The sequence below is a fragment of the Panthera tigris genome, chromosome B1 (genome assembly GCF_018350195.1).
Source record: "Panthera tigris isolate Pti1 chromosome B1, P.tigris_Pti1_mat1.1, whole genome shotgun sequence".
NCBI lineage: Eukaryota > Metazoa > Chordata > Mammalia > Carnivora > Felidae > Panthera > Panthera tigris.
In genome coordinates, this window is record NC_056663.1 from 76,115,973 (window position 1) to 76,132,840 (window position 16,868).

The 16,868-nt window shown below is 35.9% G+C and overlaps 1 protein-coding gene and 1 pseudogene across 3 annotated transcripts in view; one reads left to right on the top strand and one right to left on the bottom strand.

The window, feature by feature from the left end:
- LRBA (LPS responsive beige-like anchor protein) overlaps positions 1-16,868 on the top strand; it is a 781,201-nt gene that overhangs the window by 74,623 nt on the left and 689,710 nt on the right. For all 3 annotated transcript variants that reach the window (XM_042983782.1, XM_042983784.1, XM_042983783.1), the window contains exons 3-4: positions 14,918-15,149; positions 15,363-15,463. In XM_042983782.1, the coding sequence (XP_042839716.1) occupies positions 14,918-15,149; positions 15,363-15,463 (333 nt within the window). The remainder of the gene's footprint in view (positions 1-14,917; positions 15,150-15,362; positions 15,464-16,868) is intronic.
- LOC122237941 lies at positions 357-1,427 on the bottom strand (annotated as a pseudogene).

Genomic DNA, 16,868 nt, shown 5'->3' on the forward strand with positions numbered 1-16,868 from the left:
TAATTTTATATAAACACATACATGTTATTGTATATACATGTATAAACTTATTACATGTATGATTCTTGTTTTTCCTTATCTTTTTAAACTTTGTTCTGTGTTCTGCCTCTTTCTCTCCATGGCCAGTTTCTCCTGTGCTCTCCTACAAAGTGAGCAATGTTGACAGCCATGTGTATAGACTTCTGTATTTTATGGACATTTAATCCAGTAGATCAAGTATACTGATAGTTGTGTGTGTGTAATGAAGGAGTTCTCAGCTAGTTTAGTGATGGTAGTAAAGAGGAAGAGGGACAAATTTAAGAAATTTTAGGAGGTAGAGTCAGCAGGAAGAGCTGGAAGAGCAGAGTTGAAGATGCCGTGTGGGAGGATTACCAACTGGGGTAGCAATCATAGCAGGGTTAGGGAGAAGATCATCAGTTATGTTTTAGCCATGTTTATTGTGAAGCAGTATGTGTAGATGTCTACAAGCAATAGGACATGAGTTTAAGAAATTGGGGAAGAAGCTAAGTTGAGTTGTAGTAGTTGTATCTGGAAGTCTCTTTGATGTGATTTGTTCCTGTCTCACTGGTCTACTTTGTTCTCCTGTACCCTGCTTGTCAGCACCCTCAACCCCTTCTCTCTGCACCGGAGGGTTGGAAGACTTGTTGACGCTCAGAGGGTCTCCACATGTAGAAACATCGCCTGCAGGATGGCCAGCACAGTGGGGCCAGACCTTTGAGAGCACTCTCCGAGTCCTTTCCGCACTCACAGTAGTTTCGTAATTCTGTGGGTAATTGTGGGGAGGACTTCTGCGAAGGAAAGTGTCCATAATTGTCAGGGTCTGCTGTGTATTTACTGCATTGCACTGGAGCTCCCCTAGGACCTGTGACCTTTGCTGCTACCACACCCTTTTCTCCTTCAACAACATCAACTCCACACCCTCTCCATCTCCTACTGCGAAGTACTGAGCAGGTACTTCCAGGGGTTATTTTTTTATGGCAGTCTCGTGTACAAATACATTTTCTTCAGTGTCATTCCTGTGGATGAAATCATACCTGTTTCTTACAGTGAACTATTTTACTGTTCCCAAAACAGATTATCTTGCTGTCCCTTTTCGCAGGCACCGATGATGTGAGGTCGCCTGAGCCCTTGCTCCCTGCGCGGTTGCTCGTGCTTGGAGTCCTCAGAGCAGAGGGTGGGGCGGCGGGGGCTGCTGCTACTTCTGGGCCTAGTGGTTGCGTGGATTTGCCTGCTTGCGCAGCTGTGCCTTTTCCCAGCATGTTATGGTTAACTAGGCCGGTGGCGGTGGTGGGGCTGCTCAGGGCTCTCTGGGGTGTGCTCCCTCTGTGGATCGAACTTGATACTATTTTTGAAGTGAGATTTTTAATAGCAGATGGAAGGATGTGTGAGTTCTTTAATCCTCATCTAAGAGGATGTGCCTTAATTGAGATACTTTTAGTTTATTTAATTGTCACATCAACTTTAAGAGATGGGTACCATTATTATCCTAATTTTACAGGTGAGGAAGTGAGCCATAGAGAGGTGAACTATCCTGCCCTTGCCCTTATACTTGGTATCTGGTAGAACCAGGAGTCAAATGTGGTCTGGCTCCAAAGGATATGCTCTTAACCACTGTTCTAAGAGTAGCTGTGTTTTTGAAAACACTCAAGCTATAATTGTTTATGGTTAAGGATGTTGGACAAAATGCAGTTTGGGAGTGACTCATGCAAGTACTATCATTAAAATTAAGATCTCACACCAAAAGGTAGATATTTACTCATCTTTCATTGTGGATACTTGATACTGTATACCTGATCTATTTTATATCCTTATTGTGTAGCTTTCTTTCCCTCAGTTTTGATAGGATACATCAGTTGCACACAATTTGATTTTTGTAGATACAAATTAAGAAGCATTATTTTTTCCTGTTTTGTTTTCCACATATTCAGTGCATATTGAAAAGATTAAATTATCTTTTCTCTCCCTTATATTCAAAGAAAATATGTATGTACTTCTTTTGAGACATGGAAATGTGTCATAAATATATGACTTTGAAAGTTAAATCCTTTTGTAACTCCATCTGACAAGATAGCCACCACTAATAGTCTGCTGTATATTCTTCAGGCTTTTTCTATAGAAATAACTGCCATACATAATGCATAAATATGATATGTGTATGTGAGAGGTGTATAAAATAGACTTTTGGCTGATTGGGAAATTCATATGAGGATGAAACCAAATACCACCATTTTAGAAGGCATTTTGGAGATAAATGAATACTTGTAAAACTATGGAAATTTTTAATTCTTACTGAAGTTTTCTTATTGAACATTTTAGTAAAGTTTTGTACATCTCGTATTCTAATTCAGAGAATACTTTCTTGGCAATGCAGAGTAGTACATTGCTCTTGTGGTCACGGAATGGCACATTTGTAAGCCTAAATAGCCTCTCTTTACGCTGATGTAAACTGTGGGGTAAGATATTATTTTGACTGACTATCAGTAAAGGGCTGTTGTAAAGCAAAGGGTGATGATTATGTTGCCATCAACATACTGAACTTTATTCTTTACTATTACCTGGCTAAGGTAAAGCCTTACTGTGTTTTGTTCAGTGTTAGGAATGATCTTAAAGGCGTGTGTGTGAATCAAGTTATAATGTAAGCAAATCTCTTACCATTCTGTATTATTTATTATTTATTTATATAGTAAAACTGTGCCATAGTAAGACATGTGGAGTCTGAAAGTTCAGATGTGTAAAATTTAGGATGGGGCTAATTTGAGATTAAATTCAATAATTTTAGTCTATGTGTTTTACAAAGCACAAAAGTAAAATAACTGAAATTTGATACTATACACAGCTGAGTTGAGAAAGTGTGAAATGATAAGAAGGCATTTTCTCATAATTCTGTCCTCCAGTCATTGAATTTTATCCTACCACTTGAGATTTTTGATTGCAGAGTATGAGGCAGAGGACAATAACCAGTTATTTGAATTCATTTATCACAGGCTTTTACCCTATTAGTAAACGCTTTTTTTTTTGCTTTAAAAAAAGAATATAATGTTCTATCTGCAGTTTTTAAACTCATATTGACAGTCTGTTTTCCTCTTATTTAGCTATTTGTATTCTCAATCATTTTTATGTGTATAATTAATAGCTTTCATAATAACTAATTAGTGCAGTATTTAACTTTTACAGTAGGAAATGTACATTTATTCTAGACTTTTTTTTTAAGTTTATTTTGAGAGAGACAGAGAGTGCGAGTGGGGGAGGGGCGGAGAGAGCAGGAGAATCCCAAGCAAGCTCCGTGCTGTCAGTTCAGAGTCTGTGGCAGAGCCTGTTGTGGGGCTCAAACTCACACAACTGTAAGATCATGACCCGAGCTGAAATCAAGAGTTAGTTGGATGCTTAACCGACTGACCCACCCAGGCACCCTATCTGATAGACGTTTAATGTATAGCACATGTAACGAGATTTTTACTCCAGAATGTCTGTGTTTGAGAGTGACTGTATTAAATCCAAATGACTTGTCCTTTTCATATTACTGATACTGTTATGTTGATTATTTATGATGTTAATATACTTGATAATATAATCATTTGTCACCTAAACTTTAGGAATGCCTGAAGTGATGCATAAGTGGGCATCTAGCTAAAACTAAGCAACATAATTTGGCCTGATACTTACACTGAAGCTAAATGTTCATGTTATTTAATTGAAATTTTATTGTATTTTTAAAGAAATACGATCATAATGTATGTACTGATTTGTAAATTTAGTAGTAGGTCTTGAATACCATGACATACTAACATATATAGATTTATATTCTTTTTAAAGGTTACATGGTATTCCCTTATACGGATATACCATCATTTATATGTTTGTTTCTGTATTGGTGGATATTTAGGCTATTTCCAGTGTTTTATTTTTACAAACAGTGCTGCAATATAAATTTTTGTATCTTAATTTCTGAGCCTTTTCTGTATATAATTTTGTAGATGATATTTTTATTTTTAAATTTTTTTGAATGTTTATTTATTTTTGTAAGATAGAGTGACAGAGCATGAGCAGGGGAGAAGCAGGGGAAAGGGAGACACAGAATTCAAAGCTGGCTCCAGGCTCTGAGCTGTCAGGACAGAGCCTGACGCGGGGCTGGAACTCACAGACCATGAGATCATGACCTGAGCCAAAGTTGGACACTTAACCAACTGAGCCACCCAGGTGCCCCGATGATATTTTTATAAGTGGTTGAATTGTTAGGCCCTGCCTATATTGAGTTCTGTATGCCTCTCAGCTCTCAGAGTGATTGGATATTTAAGATGAGAAAAGAACTGTCCAGTATCCATGATTTAGAGTATAACTTCATGCCAAAGTTCATATTGTTAGCCATTCTTGTTTAGGATTTTTTTTCTGCCTTCTTCCTGATACAGAGATGTGGAGTATGATTTTAAAGCCTGGCTATGCTTTTTTGTCAGTTTCATTTTTTCTCTTCTCATTGCCAAAACTGTCCTCTTGCCATATCAGCTGCTTTTTTCCCCCATTGATACTGTCTTTTCAGTTTTGTCTAAATATTTTCAGTAGCAGTCATTCTCATTTCTTATATATTTGAAACTAAAATTCACTCAGCTTAAGTGATCTTAAATTTTATGTAAGATAGTTGCTATTTGGAAAAAAAAATAGTTCTTGGCTGGGCATCTGTTCCTATATATTTAAACCTTTAGCATAGAATATTTGAGATAGGAAATATTAAAAACAATTTTTTAAAGTTTTTATTTAAGTAATCTCTACACCCAGCATGGGGCTCAAACTCACGACCCTGACACCCCGAGATCAAGAGTTGCATGCTCCAACTGAGCCAGCTAGGAGCCCCAAGATAGGAAATATTTTCTGATTAACTCTCAAATAATCATAAAACTCGGTAAACAGAGTTACTGTATTCTTCAAACATTTTGGGTAGTAGAGATTTAGTACATTCTGCTGAGTATTACTCTTCTACTTAAACATATGTATTACAGTAAATTCTTATCACAGTTATAGACCCCAACGTACATTGTTTGGTTGTTATTCGACTTTAAAGTCTGCTGTAACTGATCAGAGCTTTCATTATTTCGTTTGAATAAATTTAATACCTGAAGTCTTTAGTCTTTTGATGCTAGAATATCCACTGATATCTTTGTCTGTGAAAATTTGGTATTATTGTATCATTTATCTCATTAAAATTAGCCCTCTTGAAATATTGTTTAGACAAATGTACTACAAGGGCAATTTATCTAGAGATATTTCATGGAACAGAATTGCTGTGTTCTGGTGTGTGTATACTCATATCTGTTATAACTTTGTGATACATTTTTCTAAAGCACAAAATGAATTATAGTCACTTAAGTTAAATGCAAAGTTCTAAGTCATATTTAGAACAAGGAACTGTCCAAGATCGCTCTCTCTGTTAACCCACTCATTCATTTATGCACCATTTATTGAATATCTGTATATTAAATAGGTTGGTGTTCTTTAAGCAGTGGAATCCACATATAATAGCAACTGCACGAAATAGAGGTTTTATTTTTCTCACATAACAAGGAATTTGAGATAGGCAGTTGCTGGTATTAGTGGCTCTGCTTAATAAGGTTCTATTTAGGGGTGCCTGGGTGGCTTAGTTGGTTAAGCATCCGACTTCGGCTCAGGTCATGATCTCGCGGTCTGTGAGTTCAAGCCCCGCATCGGACTCTGTGCTGACAGCTCAGAGCCTGGAGCCTGCTTCTGATTCTGTGTCTCCCTCTCTCTGCCCCTCCCCCACTCATGCTCTGTCTCTATCAAAAATAAATAAACTTAAAAAAAAAATGTTCTATTTAATAAGCTTAAAGAGCTAAACGCTTTCTACCTTTCCTTTTACTATTCTTCATGCATTGGCTTTCTCTCTATGCTTGTGCTTGTAAGCTTCGTGATATGAAGATGGCTACTGTACTTTTGGACATGACATTTTTGTTCAAGGGAGTGAGGAAGGTAGAAGAACAAAGGGTTATGCCAGCTACATCTGTTTTCTTTTTATCAAGCAAACCAAATCGTTTCATTAACACCTTTCAGCCTTTCTCATATCTGCTTGCCAGAACTTCTCATGGCCATTCAGATGCTAAGGATGCTGGAAAAGTAAGCATTTATCTTTCCAATCTTTGTAGTGGCAGAAAACTAGAGAGGAGGGGTTTAGGTGTTTGAGTTCTGTAATGTTTTTATACATCAAGTTAATAGCTTTCAAAATAACAGGTTATTATTGCATTTCACTTAAAATTTTTATTTTTAAATGTTTATTTTTGAGAGAGAGAGAGAGAGAGACAGACAGACACAGACACAGAGAGACAGACGGATCCCAAGCAGGGGAGGGCAGAGAGTGAGGTAGACATAGAATGCGAAGTAGGTTCCAGGCTCTGAGCTGTCAGCACAGAGCCCGACATGGGGCTTGAACTCATGAACCTTGAGATCATGACCTGAGCCAAAGTGGGACGCTTCACTGGCTAAGCAACTCAGGTGCCACTCGCTTTTTTTTTTTTTTTAAATGTTTATTTATTTTTGAGAGAGAGTGTGTGAGGGTAGGGGAGGGACAGAGAGAGAGGGAGACAGAGAATCCAATGCAGAGCTCTAACTCAAGAATTGTGAGATCATAATCTGAGCCAAAATTGGACGCTTAACTGACTGAGCTACCCAGGCACCCCTTAGTCTTTTTTTTTTTTTTTTAAAGTAGGCTCCACACCCAACATGGAGTCCATTGTGGGGCTTGAACTCACCACCCTGAGATTATGACGTATGCTGAAATCAAGAGTCGCATGCCCTACCAACTGAGCCAGCCAGGCCACCTCTATTTCATTCTTGAAACAAGAAATATGCGTTCATTCATCAGTTATCTGATAAGACTTTGGGCAAGAGATGCTGGATTAGCCAGTCTGTATTACCTGTCACAGTCTATTAAATACAGTTGTTATACATTGTTGAAAGCCTGGTTCACCTACCTTAGTACCTTGTGAGTTTAGGCAAGTTAGTTATGTTTCAGATTCCTCATCTATTAAGTGAAGATAATAGAAGTTTTTGTAAGAGATAATTAAAAATGCTAATTTATGTAAAGCACTTAGCATAGTGTATAGCTTATAGTAATCACTCAATGCTTATATGTGGTTATTGTTTGTATTTTTAAATTATTTATTTTGTGTTGGGATTTAAAAAAATTGAAATAGTACAGAAACAGAGTAAAACAGTTTTCCCCAACTACTGTTAGCTGATTGATTTATAATTATATTAGTTATGTGTTGCTGTGTAACAAGTTATCTCAAAACTTTACAGCTTAAAGCAATAATAAATATTTACCAGCTCACAGTTTCTGTGGGTCAGGAATTTGGGAGCAAACTGGCAGGATAGTTCTGGCTTAGAGTCTCTAATGTTGCAATTCAGATGTTGGCTGAGGTTTTATTCATCTGAAGACTCAACTGGGGCTGGATGACCAGCTTCCAGGGCTACTTACTTGATTGGCAAGTTGATGCAAACTATTGGCTGGAGACCTCAGTTCCCCTCCAGGTGGGCCTTTTACATAGCTTCTTGAATATCCTCATGACATGGTGACTGATTTTTTTCTTAGAATAAGTGATACAAGGGAAGCCATAAAGTTCTTAATGACATAGCCTTGAACGTCACTGGTTACTTCAGCTGAACTCTCTTGGCATGTAGAACAGCCCTAATTAAGTGTGGGAGGGCATTTCTTTTGCTGTACTTGTGTTCTGGTTTGTAGAGGAAGGGATGGGACAGTTTGATTGCTTTTGATTGCTGATATTTTCTTTTTCCTTAAAGCAATCTTAATTTGAGATGTCTCTTTTTTTTGATTAATAACTATGTTCTTAATCATAGAAAGGAACTTATGAAAAACAAATAGGTTGCTTTAAGCCATTCACCTGAAGATTTGAAAAGCCTATCTAATGTAAAACATTAGATAATTCTGTGATATTATTCATGGCAATAAGATTCAAGAATACAATTATATTATCCAGTGTTTCTCAGAAAAGCCTTTGGAAGAATGTTACTCCTGTGAAAAGCTCTTGTCAGAAAAAAAAGATTCCACTGTTAAATAAATTGTAGGAAATCCATGCATTGGTTATCTAACTTTTGGAGACATAAAAATATAGTAGCATATCGTATTGTGAATATGAATATTGTGGCAATCCTATTGTGTAAACATCTCTAGCCTTGTTTAATCCAGTATTTCTCAGACTACATGGAAACTTTTTGCTTAATACTGCTTTTGTAGACATGTCGTAGTTCAGTGAAAATTTTTAAATTTTATGAAAGGTAAAATGAACAGGGAGAAATGAGATGGTTTTGTTACTTTCTCTAGTACATGAGTTATTGAAAACTATAAAGATGATAATTCATTATCAGTAAAACATGCTTTTTACTATAGTGACGTTTTTCTTTTAATTTTCTTGTATTACATGACTTTGCCATTTTAATTCTACATTGTTGCCTCTAGTTGGAGGATCTTACTTTTCTCTTGTCTTTGATACAAATGGCAAATGGCTTGAGGTTTTTATTTTGTTTGTTTGTTTTTTTTAAGATTTACTAAGACATAGAGATAGGGGCACTTGGGTGGCTCAGTTGGTTAAATGTACGGCTTTACTCAGGTCATCATCTCATGGTTTGGTTTGTGGTGAGTTTGAGCCCTGCGTTGGGCTCTGTGCTGTCAGTAAGGAACCCGCTTCAGATCCTCTGTCCCCCTCTCTCTCTGCCCCTACCCTGTGTACATGTGTGTGCTCTATCTCAAAAATGAACATTTAAAAAAAAAATGACATACAGTTAAATTCACCCTTTTTAGGTATACAGTTTTATGAAATGTGGCAGATATATTTGTGTATCGAGTACCACAATCAAGATACCAAAATTTCATTACTCTCAAGTCTTCTCATGATTTTTTGATTAATTCTGTCCCTCTATCCTCAGCCCCTGGCAACACTGATCCAGTTTCTCTCCCTGTACTTTTGCCTTTTCCAGAATGTCATATAAATGAAATCATACAATATGTAGCTTTTGTGTATAACTTGCTGGACTTAGCATAATGTTTTTGATATTAATTTGTATTGTAAATGATATCAATAATTTGTTCCTTATTATTGCTGGTAAGTATTCTATTGTATGATTGTACCACAACTTGTTTATCCATTTACTAGTTGGTGGACATTTGAATTGTTTCTAGTTTTTGGTGATTATGAATAAAGCTTCCGTAAACATTCATGTACAGATCTTTATGTGGACAAATGAATTTATGAAATTGTTGTCAGGATCCATAGATCTTTCTGCTCTGTTATATTCAACATGAGACTTATGGCATAGATTCCAAGATAACTACTCTAGTTCTTGCTGTTTTTCAGTGGCTTACATAAGAGGAAGGAGGAAAGTTGCAAAGATAAGTTGTGTTCTTTCCTTTAAGAGTAATAGCCAGAAGTTGCACATACTACTGCCTGTCCTCATTGGTCAGAACTTGGTGACATGGCAGGTAATGTCAAGGAAATCTAGAAAGGAAATTTTTTGCCTGGGTCTCATGTACCAGACTAGAAACTCTATATTATTATAGAAGAAGAAAAAAATGTAAATTGGGAGATGTTACAGTCTGTGACACAGCATTGTAATTTCCCCTCAACTTCACCCTATTAATAAGTTTCTGGTGACTATAGACATGCGTAAGGTCACATTCATTTAGGTTTGGATTCTTAGGGACAAATTGGATACTTTGGGATTAGGACTTTTTAAAAAGTAAATACATTTCTGAAGGATGCATATAAATAAAAGAAGCTTACTCTTGATTTACTTTACAAATGAGTAGTCAGGTTCAGAGACAAAATGTGATTTGTCACAAGAAATAGAAAATATCTAGTTGGGGCATAAATTGTGATTGCACTCTGTCCGAGTTTTCTGCTATACCTTTCTCTGGCCACGTCTTTGAGGAAAAATTAGGAAAGATTATACAGAAAATATAGCTTTACTTTGAAGCATTAGAATTTTCTCTGTATTACAGTTTTTCCAGGTTTATAAATCTTTTGAAGAGAAGATAATTATTTTTCATCTGTATGTGTTTCTTGGTATTCTGAAAATACAACTGACTTAGATTTAAAATATTTTATTAATATAACCATTGAAGAAAGTAATCATCATGCCCAATTAAAATCCTAATTCAAAACTTGTGAAGGTTGATTTGAATTCTTTGAATAATATGCTTTAAAATTTCTATAATCTTGTACATTAAACTATAACCTGTAGAAAGCATGTTATGCCACCCTGAAGGTTGCTATAAAAATTGTTTATGAAGTTCAGGCCAAGACTAAAATATGTTGAAATGGAGAGTTGTGAAAAATGTTCTGTATGGCATAGGAGACCAAATCATGCTAAAATGCAGAAAAAGACTATACATCAGTTTCTAGGCTACATTATTCAAAAAAATACAACCATAAAAAAGGTAATAAGATTACATTTTCACATTTCACGGCTAGTAAAGTGCATTAGGCTGCTCAGATATTCATAACTTACTATGACATTTGGGAAGATTACATTTTGTAGTGCAGAGCCATTACTACAGCTCAGATAATAACTAGCCAATGCCTAGACTTGGATTATGATCCTTGTCATTGAAAACAAATTTGTGTTTTGAAGGTTGATCAGCTTCAAATAACTATTAGAAAGGGTTAACGTGACATACTGTAGACCCTGTGCATGCTTTTTAGGTATAATAGATATGCATACATATAGTATATCAAATATGCCACACATTTGTATGTACCAATTTCTGCCATCAATTTTCTCCTTGAAAGGTATATTTTATAATATTTAAAGCAATGGAGAAATATTTAAAACACCTGTCTGGATACTGCTCTCACAGTATAAACTCAATTTAAAAGCTGGTGAAATATTTGGGGTTTTTTTGAAATTACTTTAAAAAATTAATTCTGTAGCTTCTTGGAAGGGTGGTTACGGGTAGAAATAAACACAGATTAAAATGAAAGATTGATGTAAGTAATATTAAAGGTGAAGGTAAGGTCTTCTAAGTTAGTTGCAACTAGATTTTTGACTATTTAGACCTGTGTGGAGAATGTCCAAACATGTATATATTAAAAACTCTCCCTTTGCTCTTTTCCCCCAGATGCTTATTTGACTTTCCAGAGGCAATCACTATTTAATTTTTTTGTTTTAATGCTTATTTAGATTAGAGAGTGTGAGCATGGGAGGGGAAGAGAGAGAGAGGGAGACACAGAATCAGAAGCAGGCTCCAGGCTCTGAGCTGTCAGCACAGAGTCCGATGTGGGGCTTGAACCCATGAAATGGGAGATCATGATCTGAGCTGATGTCGGACACATAACTGACTGAGCCACCCAGGCACCCTGGATATCACTATTTAGTTTCTTGTGTATCATGCTTAGGTAATACTTACATATCCATATCCATATCCATATCCATATCCATATCCATATCCATATCCATATCCATATGTTTTGCATTCAAATTGTAGCCTACTGTTCACTTTTTTTTTTCATCTTGATTTTCTCACCTAAACAATGTATTTTAGAGATTTCTTCATGTCAGATGGAGCTGCCTTATTCTTTTCAGTGCCTGCATCATATATATCATTATATAGTCATATATGACTTTGCTAACCATTACCTTATAATGTGTTTTTAAATTTTTTATGTTTTAAATTTTATTAAAAAATATTTTTTAACATTTATTTATTATTGAGAGATAGAGAGAGAGAGCATGAGCATGAGAAGGGCAGAGAGAGGAGGAGACACAGAATTTGAAGGAAGCTCCATCCTCTGAGCTGTCAGCACAGAGCCTGATGCAGGGCTCGACCCCACCAACTGAGCCGAAGTTGGATGCTTAACCGACTGAGCTACCTAGGCGCCTCACCCTTGTAATGTTTTTTTGAGGGATTGTTTCTTCTATTTTCTGTTCAAAATGTACTACAATGTTCTTATATCTAACATCATTACCTAAATATATCTGTAGAATAAATTTCTAGTTGTTAAGACAGTTATTTGTGTGTGGCTTCTTCTATTTAACATTATTCTTTTGAGATTATTTTTATTTATTTATTTTTCTTTTTCAAGAGGACATTGATGTATATTGGTAACTGTGTTAGTAGTTCCAATATCAAATATTTTTCTCATTTATAGTAATTTTTCAGTTGAAGTCCTTGGTTTTGCAGATATGTATCACATCATCTCAAAACAATTGTAATTTAAATTCCTCCATTCTGATATTTATACTTGTTGCTCCCTTTTGACCAACTGTGTCTTCTGTACCTTCAGAATAATATCAAATGATGGTGATAATAGTGCATCCTAATCTTGTTTCTGACTTTCATGAGACTCATTCCAATTTTCCTATTTGAGCATGATGCTGGCTTTTCAGGTGTGATTGTTACATTGTATTCTTCAAGGAAGTCTTTTACTATTAATAAATGTAATAAAGTATGATGGAAATATTAAACCACCATTTAGCAATGCCACAGTAATAACATTTACAGGTAAGATCCATCAATCAATGCATAAAACTGGAATAAACTCTATTTAGTTGTGTCTGTTATTCTTTAATGAGCTGTTGTATTTTGTTTTGTAATGTATGGTGAAAAACAAGTTACTTGTATAGCCTCAAGGTGTTTCCACAAGATGAGTAATAATTTAAACATGAAATATAGTAACTTTAAGATGGAAAAAAAAATCTGACAAACACCATCTTTTTTTTTTAATTTTTTTTTCTTAACGTTTATTTATTTTTGAGACAGAGAGAGACAGAGCATGAACAGGGGAGGGGCAGAGAGAGAGGGAGACACAGAACCCAAAGTAGGTTCCAGGCTCTGAGCCATCAGTTCAGAGTCCGACGTAGGGCTCGAACTCACAGACCGTGAGATTGTGACCTGAGCTGAAGTCGGACGCTTAACCAACTGAGCCACCCAGGCGCCACGACAAACACCATCTTAAACAACTGGTCAAAGCTAACTTTAACCAGAAGTGAGGCATAATGACAATTAGGTACCATTGAAATGATATGCTGAGTAGGACATACATCACTTCTGGGATATTTTTGCCAAAAATGCATAACCTGAATTTAAACATGAAAAAAATGTCCATATTGGAAAAGTGTATAAAATATCTGGCAAATATGCTTCAAAAACATCAAAAACATGAAAGTCAAAGGATGCCTGTGCACCGGTCTCAGTATGGAGAAGACTAGGGGGTACTGATTGTGGATCAGAAAAAGGACTTGAGGGCAAGAAGTGGCAACATTTGAAGAAGATCTGTAGATTTGTTGGTAGTATTATATCAATGTTAAGTTTATGGTTTTAATTATTTTATTACGATTATATAATATACTCATATTACGGGAAGCTTGGTAAAGGGTATACAGGAATTCTATACTATTTTGCAGCTTTTTGAACATTTGAGGTTATTTCAGAACAAAAAGCTAAAGACAAAACAAGCAAATAATATTCACAAAACCAAATAAAAAAAGAGTTCGTATGTAGTTAACAGAATTTTTGTGTGGATTAGAGAACCAAACATGTATACTTCATAGCCAGGACAATGTAGCTAGCAGAATTGGCCCAGTCACACCAAGGGGCTCTTTTAGCAGAAACCCAGCTGTCCTTTCCTAATGCTAGATATTACTGTTGATACAAAGAATTATACACTAAAATCTCTGCCAGAGCTTTCCCAGAAGAATCAAATGCTTTTACTACTGTACTAGCCAGGAATTCCTGTCTCCCTTCATGCACATTATTGTCTCATATTGTTCATTTTTCCATTTTTTTATTCCTCTTGCCCCTGTGTATCTTTGGCAGAACTTGGGAGAAACATCAATCCTTGGCTACAAGGAGTATTAATTGATTTTCTAATTCTGAACCTTCCTTGTTTTTCTGGAGTAAACTCTATTTGGTTGTGTCTGTTTTTCTTTTATGAGCTGTTGGATTTTGTTTTGTAAAAAGTTCGCTTTCTCCTAATTCTTGAGCACCTTTTGGGTTTAGGAATGCATAATGTAAAACTGAGATGTATTCAGAAAGACAGGAGTGTAGGTGAATCATGTATGTAATGTTTCTGACAGACATTTAAAAAAAATCTAGTTAGCAAGGATAGCTCTGCAAAGGTAATTCCAGAAGTAGTTTAATTCCTTTAAACGATGGGGATTTGTTAAAATTTAAAAAATTCTCTGTGGGAGGACACTGAGTGAGATAGCAACAACACGGGGATAGGTCAGTATATCTTTCTCTGGATGAATTTTTTTGATATTCTCAATGAAATATATTTTGACTACTACTTTGGGAGTATGATTATGTTTAAGTTATTCTAATTATTGACAGGGAAAAAAAGGGATCAAAATCAATAGGTAAAATAAACTAGGAATTTGGCAAATATTAACTCTAAGTTCTGTATCTACTCTGAGTGTTTTCCAGCTTTTCATTTTTGTTGTGAGCTGTATTTTGTATAGGTAACAAGCACCTCTAGGTTGCTATGGGTAGTTCACAGAGTTCATAAGTCATAAATGAAATACTGATTTAGAAGCAGTTATAGAGCTAAAAGTTAGATCTTTATTGGTGTCAGGGCAATAGATAGTGGTTTACCTAAGATATCCTGTATTTCTTTTCTGTTGAAAATTATTTCCATTTTTATATTGCAACTCTTGCTTGACTTTGTGCTATCTTAACTTTGAATTTTCTTTAGAAGCTTTATTTTTTAGAGCTCTGTGTGTGTGTGTGTGTGTGTGTGTGTGTGTGTGCGCGCGCGCGCGTGTGCTTATGAACCCTTTTGTTGTAGAGAGTAGAAAAGAATGTGTATGGGTATGTACTGCCAACCTAAAGCTTAGGAGTGTGCTCTAGTTATATTGAAAAAGCACTAATGCTTTTAATTTTTTTCCCTCTTTTTGGAAGTTGGTAGGAGGGCAGTTTGATTTGGAAATGAATTTCATTATCCAAGAAGGTGAGAGTATCATCTGCATGGTGGACCTCCTAGAAAAATGTGACATTACTTGCCAAGCAGAAGTCTGGAGCATGTTTACAGCGATTCTGAAGAAAAGCATACGAAATCTTCAAGTCTGCACCGAAGTAGGCCTTGTTGAGAAAGTGCTTGGGAAAATTGAAAAAGTTGACAATATGATAGCAGGTATGATTTTTTCTGTAGCACAATGGATGTGAAGAAATAAAGTTTGATTCTTAAATACTATATTTTTCCTATTTAGTAATATTTAAGAAATGTATGAGCATCTAACTTGTGCCTAGAACTTCAGTGTTTAAACTCTTAAATAAGCACAGTATATTTCAATCCTTTAAGGAATATAAGTTGATTAATTGTTTTGTTGTTTTCTTTTGTTTCCAGATCTTTTAGTTGACATGTTGGGAGTGCTGGCTAGCTATAATTTGACGGTTCGAGAACTAAAGCTATTCTTCAGTAAACTTCAAGGAGATAAAGGACAATGGGTAAAAAAACCCTGAATACCCTTTGCTATTTGAAAGTTTCCCTCTCCTGAAATACATTAGTTGCTTTTAAGCAGCAGTTATTATTATACAGGGGTAAATGTCAAATTGAAAGGAAGAGATCAATCAAAATAGAATTTAGGTCTTTATAGCTACTTTTGCCATGACCCAACACAGGTGTATACTAAAGAGAACTGAATGTCCCAGGCAGGCTCAAACTTGGCCCTTCTTCAAATTGTTAGTCTTCAGATATACAATTAACATTTATTAGAGGAAAAGGGTTAGGATAGAGAAGGAAAAGTGTTGGGTAGTCTGCTTCTCTTTTTTATTGACACGAGTAGTTTAGCTGTAGCCCTTAAACTTGAATAATCCACTCATTGAACAAAAGGTCTGCAGTTAATTGGATCCACCTTCCATAGTTGCAATTTAATGGTCCTTTGTAATGAATGGCAGTAGTGGTCAACTTATTTTGAACTCCAGGTGCCTTAGCAAACTGTTTTTTCCTACCACTTGGTTACTTACCTCTTAGAGGAATACTGGTAAATATTTTCTTCATTTTTTGTTGGATTTCTGGGGTTATTTTAGTGCTTTTTAGAGATTATTGCCCACAGCAACTGATTGCTAATCTAGCTCTGTTGAAATCTATCTAAATTGGTGCTTTGCAGTTGTACACTTTAGTTTATTGTGTTACAATGGTTAGACTCTAGCTTCTTTATATCAAGTTCTAGCTCTCTATCTTTAAGATTTCAGGACTGGGAGCACCTGGCTGGCTCAGTTGGTAGGACATGCTACCTTTGATCTCAGGGTCATGAGTTCAAGCCCCACATTGGGTGTGGTGCTTACTTAAAAAATAAAAAAGCTTTCATCATTGATTTCTTAGCAATTTTATTATGTTTCTTGGAGTGGCTTACCTTGTGTTTATTCTTTTTTGTTGTTGTTGTTAATTTAAGTCCAAGTTAGTTAGCATATAGTGCAACAGTGATTTCAGGGGTAGATTCCTTAATGCCCCTTATCCATTTAGCCCATCCTCCCTCTCACAACCCCTCCAGTAACCCTCTGTTTGTTCTCCATATTTATGAGTCTCTTCTGTTTTGTCCCCCTCCCTGTTTTTATATTATTTTTGCTTCCCTTCCCTTGTGTTCATCTGTTCTGTGTCTTAAAGTCTTCATATGAGTGAAGCCATATGATATTTGTCTTTCTCTAATTTTGCTTAGCATAATACTCTCTAGTTCCATCTACGTAGTTGCAAATGGCAAGATTTCATTCTTTCTTGAGTGCCAAGTGGTACTCCATTGTATATATACACCACATCTTCTTTATCCATTCATCCATTCGATGGACGTTTGGGCTCTTTCCATACTTTGGCTATTGTTGATAGTGCTGCTATAAACATTGGGGTGTGTGTGTC